The 15,645-nt window shown below is 36.1% G+C and overlaps 1 protein-coding gene across 1 annotated transcript in view; it reads left to right on the forward strand.

Annotated features, from left to right (window-relative positions):
- The window catches only part of SLCO4C1 (solute carrier organic anion transporter family member 4C1), a 33,608-nt gene extending 18,445 nt beyond the window's left edge, over positions 1-15,163 (forward strand). Inside the window, exons 8-13 of the mRNA XM_075136598.1 lie at positions 1,153-1,348; positions 6,152-6,305; positions 8,862-9,049; positions 11,086-11,150; positions 13,004-13,141; positions 14,292-15,163. Of these exons, the coding sequence (XP_074992699.1) occupies positions 1,153-1,348; positions 6,152-6,305; positions 8,862-9,049; positions 11,086-11,150; positions 13,004-13,141; positions 14,292-14,416 (866 nt within the window). The 3' untranslated portion in view covers positions 14,417-15,163. The remainder of the gene's footprint in view (positions 1-1,152; positions 1,349-6,151; positions 6,306-8,861; positions 9,050-11,085; positions 11,151-13,003; positions 13,142-14,291) is intronic.
- The last annotated feature ends 482 nt before the right edge of the window (positions 15,164-15,645 follow it).

Consider the following 15,645-nt stretch of genomic DNA (forward strand, 5'->3'; position numbering starts at 1 on the left):
GGAACATGTCTTGCTAAATTACTTCAGCTGTATAGTGCTGCAATATAAGCTAGTTGAAGTGCTCTTTCTCCAAGAAATGTTTGGGAGAGACTTTCTTAGTGACTTACTCCCCTGGGTAATACTAGATAGTGCTATCACTATTCAGACATCATTGCTTCAAAACAAAGTATCTGCAAATTTTATATAGAAATAGGTTGGAATACATGCTAAATTGTTAAACAGTAATCAGCAGTGAAGTGGAAAACTGAATGTTCCTTTTTTGTCTATAGAACTTGTCTGAATTTGTTTTTAATTTGAGTTGAAAATATTGATAGTGTTAATCAAATGTACAGCTTTAAAGAAATGCCTACACTAATGTTGAAAGCTAGCTGTACCTGAACTAATGTTGAGCTAGCTAGTCTAAGTGTTACCAATGACCATATTAACTATTAAAACTACTTTTGACTATGGTAGCCTGTGCAGTTCTGCCACTGTACCTGAACTGACTTTAAAATTAGCTATCTCAGGTCAGTGCAAGTTACAGTAAGTTCTGTGTTGTATTGTAGATTAGCCATATAAGAATACTCAGTTAGGTATCTGGAATCCTAATAGTGCAAAGAGGGTAACTTATTATGGACTATATGGACTATAACAGCAAAACTGACCCACCGATCTAGAGTTTTTAAAATCTTTCTGTAGATGCCTTATTGTATCTTGTGCTGTCTCTTGTACAATAGTGTTTATGTTCTCTTATTAAAAAGTTCATAACACAAATATATAACAAAGAACATAGACATTTAAAAAAAAACTGAAGAAATGAAAGAGCATTTTCTGTTTTCATGAAGCAGCGTACTGGTGTTCAGGGATTCCTACCCAGTACGTAGTGCTCTTAAGTAATCTAGTTTTGCTGTGTTGAACTTGGGTTTTGGACAACTATAACTTATGCTGTCAAGTTGAACTTCTGGAAAGGCTAAAGATAATGTAAGGGTAGAATAAATTACTCATGCTGACAGGTTCTGGTAGGATGGTTTGAAAATGACATCACATGGACTGCATCTTAAGATACAGATGACTACTGTGATTTTTTTTCTTAACATAAAATTGCACTCTAAATTGCTTCACTAATTATATGTTGCATTTTTGTGTAATTGCTGGTGTCTTGTTTTCCTCTAGGGCTTGTATTAATTCCAGCAGCAGCACTAGGCCAAATCATAAGTGGCATCTTGGTTTCCAAGTGCAAAATGGATTGCAAAAGCATAATCAAGTTCATGATAGGCACTTGTTCAGTGGCCCTACTATTAAACACAGTGTTTTTATTTGCTAAGTGTGGCAATGAACCTTTCGCAGGTGTCTCTGAAACATATAATGGGTAAATATATTTTAATGCACTCTTGGGTTTGGTGTTAATGTTTAAAATAAATAAGCTACGTCATAGAATACAAAATCTTTAAAAATGTCGTATTTTGCCTTGATGTATGAAACTGAAATGTTTTATGGAATTCCAAAACCTTGTTCATGGAATCTTAATGTAATAGATGATTAAGAAAATGCTGCAAAATGTTCTGAGCAGACTGGACCTGCTTCAGAAAAGAAATCCCAGCTTCTGTACCATTCTAGGTGTAGCAGCCATGGTATTTACAGCTAATTTGGTATCTCTGTAGAAGTAGTATGTCTTTTGTATCTTGTTTTATTAACTGTTTTATTAACCAACTCCTGACAATCTGGGCAGTTTGTTCCTGAAAAGAGTCTGCCATGTGCAACAATTTCATGAGAGAGCACTACGCTGCATTGCATCTTAAACTAATTGCAATTTTTCCTTAGAAAAACAAAGACATCATTGTAGCATCAGGTTCTAGCACATCTAGCCTCCCTTTATGAAGGATGCTTTCTTTTTTCCTGGTAAAATGCCTGATAGAGGTAGAAGTTTAATGCAGAGTGTGTAGCTTAGTGACCCAAGTTGAAGAATAAAATGGGTGGAGTAACAGTTAACTGAAACATAATTCCAAGTATTTTTGGCTAACATGTATAGGAAAGACTTCTCTAAACAGTTTGTACTTTTCTTTCCCTTAAACAGCACAATTCTCATTCCTAATGAGAATGCAGTCTATCACTCATTTTCAGATATTTGTAGTAAGTGTAATAAAAATTCTAGAATGAATGTTCTTCCTGTTGCTGTGAGCAAAGCTTACTCTGGAAATCAGTATGGCAGTGGGATAAAAAGTCAGAAAAGTGACAGTAAAAATGGACCAAGATTAAAAGTAAATATCTGCAACAATAAGTATTCTTTAGAGAATGGATTTCTAGATCCACTTTTAAAACTTCAGTATTGAATGTATGTGATCAAATCACCAGCATAGGCGCTATGTTGTATAAAATGCCCAATCATGCCTTATAAGGAATTAACTGTAAGATTATAATGTTTCAATTCTCATAGTTTTAAATAGTACACATTTCTGTAGCATGAGCAGTATTTAAAAGCAGGAGGAAGGCAGCTAGCTGTGCCAAAACTGTGCTCTCAAGTGGTCAGTTACTCTGTCATGAATTAACAGAGCCAGCGGCAACTCCAGCTGCTTGAAGCTCTGCCAAAGAGCCAGATGCTGTTGTGCAAAATAACTCTAGCAGGCTGGTAGTCAGGGACTGCTAGCTGCCATTTGAAAAAATCATAAGCATGAGCAGTGTGCTGTGCAACTGGGTGAATATAACTTATGAATACCTTTTTGTTGTTTTCCCTAAATCCCCCATTTTATAAAAGGGTTAGCTACTTCTATCTTGTACAAAAACAGAATCTGTAAGTTATACTCCAATGCATAAAAAGGCATTTGAACCTTAATAGGATGGGGAAGAGGATCTTTGCACTTTACTGACACAATAGCATGAAGCGCGCCATGAAAATGCAGAAGATGTGTTGGGGGACAGATTGGTTTTGTAACCTCTAATGCACATGCAAGTTGGTAATACTTCGAGGAAAAAACGATAAGCATCTAATCTATATTTAGGCTTATACGGTTTCTTCACTTGATATTTATCATGCTTTTTGACTAACTTAAAATGAACATTTAGCAAATAGAACGCAGGAAAATTGCATCTTACTTATGGAGGCAACTAATATCACAGAATATGAAGGGTACTAATTTTCCTAGGTCCTTTAAGGGAATCATTGACACAAACATAACTGACAAATATTACAAAATTTTCCTAAAAATGCAAAGAGTGACATGAAAGGCTAACCAGATATTTTTCAGGTCTCTCATTTAGGTAAATGTGAAAACAGTAAAATAGATAACCTGAGGTTAATGAGACAGAAATTCAGAGAGCTTGGAGGCAGTAGTGATTGAAGGCAGTCAGGCTTCCAGTTCTCTAACAGAGCAGAAATTTAATGCCATGATACCTTAACCATTTATTTGTATTTGCTTTTCTAGAAGGCATACAAAACGAATAAACCAAATTTCATACACTGGTGACTGGGAAAAAAAAAAAATCCTTAAAGCCCAAGTTACCACTCATTCTGATTCCATCTTTACAACTTGCTGTATCAATTGACAGTATATTCAAAGGCCAGTGTTGACATTTGACACTTAAAACATGGCAGTGCTTCAGTGTCTGAAAAAACGCTAGCTGTAAGATTACTTACACTAATGTAATGTGAAGTGGACACTTCAGAACTGTGAAAACTAGGATGCAGCCTTTGGTTGTGGAAAGTTTAGTTACCTGTTGAGCAAAAGAAGCTGTATGTAGCAATTGAATACTGAAGAGGTTGTATAGAAAATAGTATGTGAAGCTATCCATATTTCTATACCAAGTCCTATGATAATGAGCAGCTGACAAAAGGTACAGCTGAACTGATTTTCGAGCTAAGTTAAATGCAGTTAACTTGTATTTCATAGTTTTGTGTAACTTTGGCAGTTAGGTAGTTTAACGGTTGCTGGAGACCTCTTATCTATGGCAATTTGGAGTTAACCAATCCTGAGATAACGCTCTCCACTCACTATCCGTTATAAAAAATGGTTCAGTTTTATCTAATTCACTGTTACATGTTGGACTATAGTTTGTTGGACATGTGACCTGCATCAGAATAGTTAGTGGCACTAATACAGTCCCGGTTCTGAAACTGCTTTCCATGTAGGAATAAGCAACTAAAGTATGTAGTAGTAGCTTTAACAAATTTATAAACTTGTGGAAGAATAACCAAGTGTCTGACTTCTGCTTATGCTATTGAATAAATGTTTCTGAAAGAATAAATTGTGAGAGTGCTCTGACAGTTGACTTGGAAATTGACACAAATTCATTTTTGTGGAGACTTTGAAGAAATCCTTCATGGCAAGCATTCTCTTTCTATTGAAAAATAGCCGGGAGGTGGGGGGGTGGGGAAAGCTTTTGTAAGTTTAGTACCAGAACCATATGAGTACAGGATCACTTTTGAGTTCATATGTTAATGAACAAAGTATATTGTTTGTAGTAACTCTGTTTATTACTAAATTAGGCTATAAGCAGAACTAACGTGGCTTACTTCATCTAGTAAACACTCCAAAGAATTGTTTTTGCCAAATTATTTTGCCCAGTATTTCCTTGAAAACTTGAAGGAACAGAAATGCAGTGGATATTTCTGTAGTTCTGTTCACTCCCACAAGTCTCTGGGACTCCGTGTTTTGTTTTGCTGGGAAAAAATCCCCAACCTGTAGAGCTTTCAAAGACCATTTAATGGCCTCATCTACTAGGCTTCTTTAGAAAAGTGATGTTAGAAAAAGAAGTTCCATTTCATAAGAACCTATGTACACTGAACTGTATTTCTTCTGTATTTTAATATTTCTCTGACCATGCATAACTAAAGGTTCTTTGTAAGTCAGGGAGGAGAGACATTGTCTGCATATGTAAAGAGGACAAATGTTGCCATTGAATTGATTAAATACTTCTAGGCTTGACATGCCTCATAGGCTAACAAGGCAGTATGTCAAAAAACCTGTGATAAGTGAATTTGCTTATGGTGCACTGTAGTACTTTAAGCCAGAGCAAACTAACTTTTATTCTTCTATGTATGAAGAATGGATTAATGTAACTTAGTAGGGTTCAACTGTACTACAACCAAATGAAGTATATAGGTAGTTATGATGTCCCTAATATTCTATGTGCAGTTTGAATTCTATGTAAGTAATCAGCTTAATTCCTAGATAAATTATTAAATTATTTCTCTTCTTAGTACTTGTGACCATCTTAAATTCTCTTGAAGAAACCTGCCTTTTAGGTAATGAAACTGGAACTTTCAGTTTACAGTACAATATTTAAACTACTGGTAGTGTCAGTATCCTGGTTTCAGCTGACTGAACTCTTAACCTGTGAAGCTTCTTATTACATGCACTACTGTTAGAAAATCAAAGGGTGTTTTTATTCTCTCCAACTATATCTTAAGAAGGTCGCCCCACATCCCAAACTGATTTTTCATACTAATAATATAGTGGGATTACTTCAAATACAACCATACTAAGGCATTTACTTCCAGTATAGGCCAACATTGAGAGTTGTTATACTAAGCAAGAGTTAAACTGAACTCTGTTCTTCATTAGTTATTCCCTAAACAGCCAGAGAAAATCTTGAAGGTCCTTTTGGGTGTGATAAGACTTTGTTTTTATGTCACGGCACTCTGCATTTAGCATGTACAGTTGTCTTGGTGCTGGAACAATCTAGATGTCTGCACAGCACTGTTAAAAACAGTAAAAATGCAGTGGGTTTGCAACTGGACTTGAATCCAAAACAGAAGAAAACCCAGAATATGATCAATAGAATAAACAACAGCAAACACTGCTTTTAATCTTGTTGCATTTTTTCTTAAAACTGTAAATTGAACAAATTCAAGTGTGTAAGTGTGTGGGAGAGAGAAGATGATGTAAGATAAGAATTGGGTTGGGATACAGAATTTCATCATCTGTTTTGTGAACGGAAATTGGAGGAATAATCTATGGAAGTAATACGAGCACAAAAATAACTAGGTACAGAATAAATGGGAATTCCCTCTAGAGTTGTAACTACTAGGAACATGGCTTATTTTTAAACAATTAAGTGTGTAAATCACCTGAATTGAATATTCTGAGATTTATTATCCTGTAAATACTGCATTACTTATTTACATATCTTTTGTTTTTAAACTACTTTATTAAAGCTTATAACTTTTACCTTTCAGAACAGGCATGCTAAATAACTTAACAGCGCCATGCAATGCTAACTGCAGATGTTTGCGGTCTATGTACTACCCAGTTTGTGGCAGAGATGAAGTCCAGTACTTTTCTCCCTGTTTTGCAGGATGTGCATCACATCTTTTTAACAACGTGAAAAAGGTACTTTGTGAAGATAGCTGACATGGTCTGTTCTGGTTTCCTGCAAAATGCATTCTATATCGAAAACATTCTTCCCTTAGTATGACAGGAAATTGCAGTATTTCTGAATCTAAGTGGTAGTTACTGCAAGAAAAATTGGTGTGGATTGGAAACACATGTCTGAGTAGGATGAATGTTGGTATGTGTCAGTCCAATACTCTCTGACTAGGTGCTTTTAGACATTCCACTTGTGGAGGTGTAAATATTTAGTATCAAATTTATTTACCTGATGACAGTTAATGTTACACAGATTTCAGATTCAGCAGAGTGATACGAAATATACTAAAACCACAATAGAAATGTAAGTTACACTTAGCAAAATATAGCAATTGCAATACACAGTTCAGTCACAATACCAGTGTGATTCCCATTACTGGTCTCTATAACATGGTCACCATCACGATGCTGGGCCTCCCCAGTTGTTGGGAAGGCATACATGGGTTGAAGCCAGCTCAAGCCCATTGCTGTCTTTGAAATTCTTCTGCTAGTTTTCTGGCTTTTTATACTCTCTGTTGGGCTGAACCACACTCCTCCCATGCTGATCTGGCAAACTTAGGGAGACTTTCACACTCTCTTAGTGAACTCAGGAAGAAACATTTCCACCACCAGTTGATCCACTCAACTGACATAGCTGTTTCTTTGTGCATAGGTTTCTTTGCAGCAGCTGTGGTCACTCACAGCCTGCATTGTTCTGTGAGTGTCATGGGCACATCACCCTTTCCCGTCTCCTCTAAGCCTTCTTCCATTGTAGGGTTTATTAGTCAGTTCACAGTATGTTTCTCACTTGTGCAGTGTCATGTTGCAAATGTTAACTTCTACTAAACTTTCTCATGCTTAAAATACATTAAACCTGAACATACTTTAAATAGACTTGACAATCTAGTAGAATCTAGAAAAGTAGAAATCAGCAACTGCTTGACATTAAACTGCAGTTCTTACCTAGATCTTTAAGCATAATGTCATGTTTATTGCATGCATGGAAACCTGCTTCTGAGAGTTTCCAAACCTTGAATGTCAGTTGCCCTGATGTAGGAATGGTAAACCATGAAAGTGGCTGTTTATTATCAAGCCTTCCCAGAACTGAGAGACTTTCTGTGCTTGTCTCCATTAGTACAACAAAGTCTTGAGCAGTGATGTGGGAGGCGTGTAGGAAGATCCTAAAGGTAGGCAAGCCAAACCAGGGGGTCCTCTCTGGGAACTTCATATATCAGAAAAGGACAATGGTAAATGAGAGGAGGTATTATCTAGAAGAAAATGTAGGAGACTGACTACTTCTTGCTGTGAAAACTTCACGCTTCACTGATAATGTTTTCTTTTTCTTTGAAAACAAACTTGGGTGGATTTAAATGAAGAGCATAAAACTATTCTATTTGTTCACCTGCTTACAAAACAGTCCAACATTGTTTCTGTTCTTTCCTGCTTAAGATTTAAGAGTAGAGCTCACCTCTCTTCCTGTCAAGGACAGCCCAGTGTAAAAACTGGCCTGTTTGTTGCCAAGACTGTCAAGCTAGGTGATCTGGGACTTGCCAGCATCTCTGAAGAATGTGAACTGTTGTGGTTTCCAGTTTGCTCGGCTACTGTTGATATGTATTATCTAAGCTTGGAGAATAAGGCTTGAGGAAATAATGGCATAAGTAGGTGTGAATCTAAAGGATGAACCCTGTTCAAGTAACACTTTTTAGTAGTCAAGAAGTTAAAGATTTTTGGAATATAACTTTTGAATTGTACAGAAGTAATCAACTTGGGTTAATAAACTAGGTAACAGTTAACATTAGCTTATTTCAGTATTGAAAAAACGACTTTTGAGAACCACGTGAGATACTGTCGTCTGTAAGGGAACTGAAGCTTTTGGCTACCCTTTGTTCAGAAGTTACACTTTGCAAATGAAACCAGTCTCATGGGGAAAGAGAAAAAGGGCATTTACTCCTTTCCGCCAGCCCTTGACACCCTCAATGGTGTTTAATGTTTTCAAAGAGGTGATTTGTTTGAAAGTTATATTGTCAAATTTTTTTATATCTATATAAATTGATATTAAAAAAATGGTTTTGAACACTGGAGCTTGCCCTTTCTTATACTATACTATACAGTAACTGGTGTTATCTTCACTGATTCTTAAGATTCAAGTGGAAAAGTTAGCATTTCAAGGCTTATTCTGTTGGTGGTTTTATATAATATTATGTACTGCATATGGTCATTCCTCTAACTCTAAATTCTTCTTTAGTTTTAAGTTATTTTTATGTTTGTTCCTAAAAACTTGCTCCACACAAAATAGAGGCTATCACTGTCTTTTTAGATCACAAAACCAAAAATAATTTTTGCTCAATCAAGTTCTGCTGAACCAGTTTTAAAAATGAGGGTTACAGTGTCATGATCATCAGGAAATGAACTGTTTCCCATACTGTAAGGTCAGGGTTTATTCTTATATTCAGTGTGATCCAGACCCAATGAACATCTACCATATTAGTATCACTTAGTGGCATTCTTAAAGCTAAATTTTGTTTTATAAATTACTTGTAGATGTACCACAACTGTTCCTGTATTGGGAAACCAAAAAGAGAAAATGGTTCAGAAGACTTTCTCTATGAAGCTGTCTCTGGGAAATGTCCAACACAATGCAAATTTTTACCTTTATTCCTGATCTTCTTCTTTTTTGCTGTTGTTTTTACATTTATGGCTGTTACTCCAACAACTGTGGCCATTCTCAGGTACGTTTTTTGGGCTGAGAAATAGGGAGCATTCTTGTGAAAAATCAGTGAAATACTCCAACTTGTTTTGCTTTGGAATGTGGGCTTAAACCAATGTGCAAGAGACTTCCTGTTGCAGTACTTTGTGTAGTAAGCAGGCAGTACTTGAAGCAGAGGACAGTCATACCACTGTTTGCTATCTCTGTAGTTACATATGGTTAGATACTGTTTGAATCTGTTAAAAAAAAAATCTTTCCTATTTGTAGCAAAATTCCCGTTTTATGGGAGCACTCCTGACTGTTTTAGTCAAAGCAAGAAGGAATAAATGTGCCGTGTGCTTGGATGAAGAAAAAATTTAACTTGCCTGTGTATCAGTAGTACCAGCAAAAGAATTAAATACCAATCAGTCTCATATTCCCAACCTTTGATTCCTGTCTCAGTTCAGAGTTCTGACTTCCAAAATTGTAGTCTGTTGAGAACTGTAGACTACCTGTTGTATGATATTGATGTTGTATGTGCGGTAATCATTAATATAAAATGTGACAGCATGTATGCGGCTGTTAACCAGTGGTTTGACAGTCTTTCAAATCGCTGAAACTCAATGCATGAAAGCTGGATACGTGTTTTTTTTTTTTAATGTGTGGTCCTCATTCTGAAAGTACAGCTGTTTCACTTTATGTTGAAATCTGACTTGTACCTCTAATACTTCTAGAGAGAAAATATTCATGATACCTGGGCATACATGTAGTATACACATGATGCTTTGGGAAGGTGTGGTTAGATGCTCTTTTTCCAGCTTTCTAGGTAGGGGGTTGGGGAGGGGAGTGCTTTGTAGTAGCCTCCTGTTCAGGGTTGGTGTAAATCTGGAATTAACAGCTTGTCATATTAGTGTGGGGGCAGAATAGTGTGAAGAGTTGCATTATCTTCAAAACTGAGCTGACATAGTTTTATTTAGAGAATTCTAAGCAATAACATTTGGAATTTTGAATCTTTGTACACTTCAACTGAAATAGTGAAACAGTTTTTATGGAAGAGGGGACTGTAGAGCAGTTTAAATGTGCAAAAACTAATTTAAATAGCTAAATGTGAGGTAAGTTACTACAGTGTATTCCGATATCTCTTCAGCTGGCCCATTTTGTGGAACTTCAAGTGTAAACCCATGTGTTCATGACAGTGTTCTAGTGCTACAAATAACCAGCCACACTATGCAAAACTCATTCTCCTTCCTCTACTTGCATTTATGGTAGGGAGATCCTAACAATGACTGCTGATAATTGCTCATCTTGGGTGTTTTTCTATGGCTAATCTTCATACATACTCCAGAATGAGGGAATAACTCCTGACAGTGTTTCAATGATACAGTTTATTAAAGAAAAGAGTGCTGAAATTAAATTGTATAAATTAACTAAGTTAGGTTGTATTTAATTTTTATGGTAGTGTCTTTAAGACATTGTCAGGATAAAATGTTTGTTGCTAGAGAAGTATCTGAAAGATAGGTAGGAGGTAAGGAGGTAAATTCTGCTAGTTGTTAAATCCATATATTGATTTGTATAGCATAGGCCAGAACTGATTAATTGTAAGGTCAGGTGACTATTGATTTGTATAGCATAGGCCAGAACTGATTAATTGTAAGGTCAGGTGACTATATGTAAAGGTTATGTGTTGCGCTGAAGCCTAGTCTCAATTCACGTATTGCTTCTTTAGGAATAGTAGCTCAGGACTACATTCTAGCACTGTCCTTAAATCCCTGGTGGTTCTGTGGAAAAAATGTTCAACAGTATGTCAGGGTCCTGCTGGTAAACTAGCTTTTTATTTCTACTGTTTGGTTAAACTAGTTCAATCTAAAATTCCTTGATGAGCTATAGGAGTTGCTTTTTTCAAAACACCTCTTGAAGTTCTTTGGTTACTTGTTCCGCACACTGGATTTCTAAAACCCTCTGCAATTAACAGGTTAAAAGAGTATATTAAGACAAAGCATATTCGCTGAGGGACAAAGCAAAGAAATGGAACAGTAGAAGCTTGTTTACCAAGTCTTAAACTGCAAATCTTGTTTACAGGTGTGTGCCAGATAAACAGCGTTCATTTGCTCTTGGAGTACAGTCAGTGTTTCTACGACTGCTGGGTATGACTTTCTTGTTGAAACACTTGCCTCTGCATAATCTACTTTGACGCTTTTCTAGACTTAAAATAATGCATTAAGAAACTTTCAGAGGGACTTGAAGGAACCTGTCACCGGCTTATAGAATACACTTGTTATAAGGCAGATGCCATCTGGATTCAAATTCCTCTTTAAATAGGACACGTGTGCTCATTTTAGCCTTTCTTGTTCTTATCGAACAAAATACAAGTAACTCGTTCTTTCAGCAAAAGGCACCTGCTGTCGTTTCTCCCAGAAGGAGGCCTATTCTGAAAGTTGAGATAAGAAAAAGTGATGTAATAGAAAACAGCTTCATGTAGTTAATGTCTCAAGTTCCAGAAGTTAAAAGAAAGTGACATTGTCTCATACAGTTGTATCCTTATTGCCCATGCCAATATTTTAAAGTGGATAGGTGGAGTCTTCCCTTTTCTCCTTTCCCTTTCAATTCCTTTGACTAATTTTAGCCTTTATTGAAATTGTAGACACTTGTACATAAATAATTACTGAGTTTTTATGTGGGACATCTACTACTTAAATTCTAAATCTAAGCATCTCCAGGATCTCAGTAAGGCAGGTGAATCACCTTAAAACATAAAGCTAAATGTAGGTGTTCTCTGAACCACTGATTTGAATTTTCTTGGGCATATTTTAAACTCTTGTTTTTGTCTTAGGTGCTTTTTAAATGGCATGTGTAGTTTAAGACAGGGTCAAGGCTCAGTTACTGAGTAGACTTTTATGTCAATATTTATTACTGCAGTAATTCCCTGCCATCTGAGATCAGGTATCTAGCAGTGTGAGTTCTGCTTTGCTGTACCTATTGAAACTCCAGTTAATCTAAGTCATTCTACCAATAAAGCTTTACAAGGCTAAGCATCTCACAGGTAGAAATTAGCTGGGAGGTAGTGTTAAGTGTTGTATGAGGGCTCCTCTGTTTCATTTTCCTCAAAGTTAAGGTATCTATGGCAGAGTCTTAACTCTTGACTTCACTATGGAGCAGAGGATAGGAGAACTTTTTCCAGTGCCTGTACTGACTGTGGCTGAAGAAGGCAGCCACTAACAGCATTACTACCAACAAGATATTTATTCTGTAGGCTTGAGGTATCATAGAGGGGTCCTAGACAGAAGAGCTGTAGTGAGGACATAGCTGCTTGTTAGCTCAAGAACAGTTTAGGCCTTAAGTGGTTAGATAGACATGCAGTGATGTAGCTAGAGTGTTTATGATAAAATTGGCTATACCTGGATGCAAAACACTTGGGCTTTATAAAGCACTATTGTTACAAAAATCACACAAATCTAAAATTCTATATAGAAATAATCTTAAACACTATTCACTTTACATGAAATTTTTCCTAGAAGCTTGGCTACATCTGAGGATGGGAAAAAATGTATAATTGAACATGTTAACATAATAATGTTTTAGTTCTATGCATTTGGAACAGGTTAATGTATATGATCTGAGAAAAGAGACTACTTTTCCTTCCGTTAAAATCCTGCTTCCTTGATTAGCTGTTTTTTCCCCCTTATTTTAATCACATTTTTCTTTTCCAATGAAAACTGAGGAAGTTAAAGAAGCTCAAACAAGAACAAACTTTTTGCTTGATAAAGTGAGAGCTGTATAGATAATTAACTGACATGCATGCATTCTACCTATTAATTGAGAGCCACGGAAGAAGCACTCTTGCTATGTAATATGAGCCCTTTGATTAAAATGTTATGTTTAGTGTGTGGCTACCCCATTTTATTTTCCCCACCAGCTTGGCATTTCACTGTATGCATTAAGACCAGGTAAGACTATTCCAAGTAACTCAAACGTTCTAACATGTTGCTGTGGTTTTTAGGTACTATTCCTGGACCAATTTTGTTTGGTGTTGCTATAGACAACAGTTGTACTCTGTGGGATATTAATGAATGTAAAACTAAAGGAGCCTGTTGGGTTTATGACAATGAAAGAATGGCTTATCTGCTGATGGGCATAAGTAAGTGACTTCTTCATGTTAAGTACATGTACAAGGTAATAGATATACTGACCTTGACTGCTAGATGGGAATTATTTTAAAATAGAATCTTAAACTTTTTTTTAGCAGCAGTGTTTTCTAAAAAAAACTTCATTTTTTTCATAAATAATAAAAAGCAAAATATCTTGGAAGGAGCAAGACCACATTAAGTGGCTCTTAAAAATTACCTAGAAAACTTCTTTTTAATAACAGTAATACAAAACACTTTTGCTCTTCAGTCTTTCTTTATTGTCACACTTTATTTATTGAATTTTAAGTGATTGGCACACATTTCAGTCTTATCTGGCTTGGTCTGCTGGCAGCTTAAGGTCTGAGGGCTGTCTTCCTCTTGTCATATTTCAGTTCTTTTCCCTAAATTAGTATCAAGATCTTGAAAATATCTCTGAACACTAGTCAAAAATTTTCCCAACTTGTTTAACAATCTGTTCCCTTCAAGTGTGTGAGGTATGTATGTCTAGGGGAGGAAAGGCAGGCTAAGCTTGCATCTGTGATAACTGCTGTTGTCCTGTCTACTAGCAACTGTGATACTTACAGTGTATAAAACGAACTGCTAATATCTAATCTTGAAACTGAAAAAGCAGGAGTCATAACTTCAGGTTTCAGTATCTCTCAGGCATATTTGTGATAAAATACAATCCCTCCTTTTTTTACCCCCTCTCTTTGTCCCTGCCAAGTTGCAGAAGCAGCACTAAGTACCAGTCATGAGTAAATGGAATAAGCTTTTAAGGTAGCTGAGAAGAGAATACTTAACAGGTTTGTATGTGGGGAGTTTTAGTTTGTGGCAAAGAGAATATTGATGCAATGAAGAACAGTACTGAAACAAGAAATAAGGAAGACTTGCACTTCAGGCCAGAATAGGGTGAAGAAATACAGAATTGAAGTAGTGGCAAGAGCTGCTGCAAGCCAGAACTGTCAGGCAGGTGAGGAGTCTGAAGTCGGTTAGAAGACTGCCTTTACATTTGCAGTTCATGTAAAATACATTGAAATTCATAGCATCCATTTAAAAGTCTTACAGTGTAACTCAGCATGTGAAACTTCATAAATTACTGGAGTACTCTTGTCTACTATTGAAGGTGACTGCAACAAGGACTCTTCTATTTTTTGCATTCAGGTGCTGCTTGCAAAATCATCACGATCATCTTTGTGGTCACAGCAGTATGTTTATATAAGCCTCCACCAGCAAGTGCAGCCCTGTCACAAAAGGATTCAGAAATGGTATCTGCTATACACACATAAATCATGAGCAAATCTCAGGCTTTCGAAAGAAGCCAATAAGAATAAGCACTGCTACAATACTTGTACCAAAGTTCTTGTACACCATTACCTAAATATAAAAGATCATATTCAATTCTTCAACAACTTAAAATATTTGTGAATATGTATAGTGTTCTCTAACTTGCTAAACATACTTTTTGGTATTCCATTGTGTATATCCAAAAAAGTGCCACTTAAATTTGAAGTCTAACTTTAAATGTCTAATTTATAACTTAAGTGAAACAAGGTGGAATACTTCGATCAAAAAATGAGAAAAATGAGCTGAACTGGGCTGACTGTGAGCCCCATTTCCCTCTGCTTATAAAGTAATACCTAAGTGTGACTGTAGTAGGAGAAAACAAGTAACTTGGTATATTAAAGGGAACTGTGGATGTTTAAAATGGACTTATTTTAACGTGCACATAATCTGGGCTAGTGCCTTAGTTGGGGATTTTGACTGTAGATACACTTGGGAATGTGCAAGTATGGACATGTTTTTAAAATATTTTTACATCTTATCTTAATGGCATAAGTTCACTTTTTAGTATTTGTAGAAAAATGTAAATAGTTATTATAGGATAGCTGGGTTTGTAACAGCAAAATGTTTGTTAATTTAAGTGCCTGATTTTCTATCTGGAATATATATAGAAAGTTGCTGTCCAGCTGCTTTCTTTAGGCATTGTTAACATTTTTCTATAAAATTTGAAAATAAAACCTATTTTCTTACTACTTCTGTGTATGCTATGTCATTTTTAAGTGACTCAGTTCTAGGCTTCTCAAGAAGCACAATGCTGAAAGCTAGCAAAGAATATATATGCAAGCATCAAATGTAGGAAAATACCGCTTTAATTGTTCCTTTTGACTTATACATTGCATGCTATTAAAACTCTTATTTGTATAGCATAACAGATGTGCTATGGCTATGAATGTCACTCTTTACATAGCCATGTGTACCCTTTTTAATCCGGTTACATGGACTCTACCAAGATTTTTAAACAGGTGCTACAGCAAAGCATTGTGGCATATGGGTCATGTTTCATCTAATTCTTTAAATGCAGCTGTTAAACTAGGTAGGGGTTAAGTATACAACTGAAAAGGATCCTCTATAACTATTTAGAAAGAACTATTCAGGAAATAAAGCAAAATAGACTATACCTCCTGAAAGCAGAAGAATTCATGGCTTTTGAGGCAGAGGAGAAAAGGGGTGGAAT

This window comes from Calonectris borealis, chromosome Z (assembly GCF_964195595.1).
Source record: "Calonectris borealis chromosome Z, bCalBor7.hap1.2, whole genome shotgun sequence".
Taxonomy (NCBI): domain Eukaryota; kingdom Metazoa; phylum Chordata; class Aves; order Procellariiformes; family Procellariidae; genus Calonectris; species Calonectris borealis.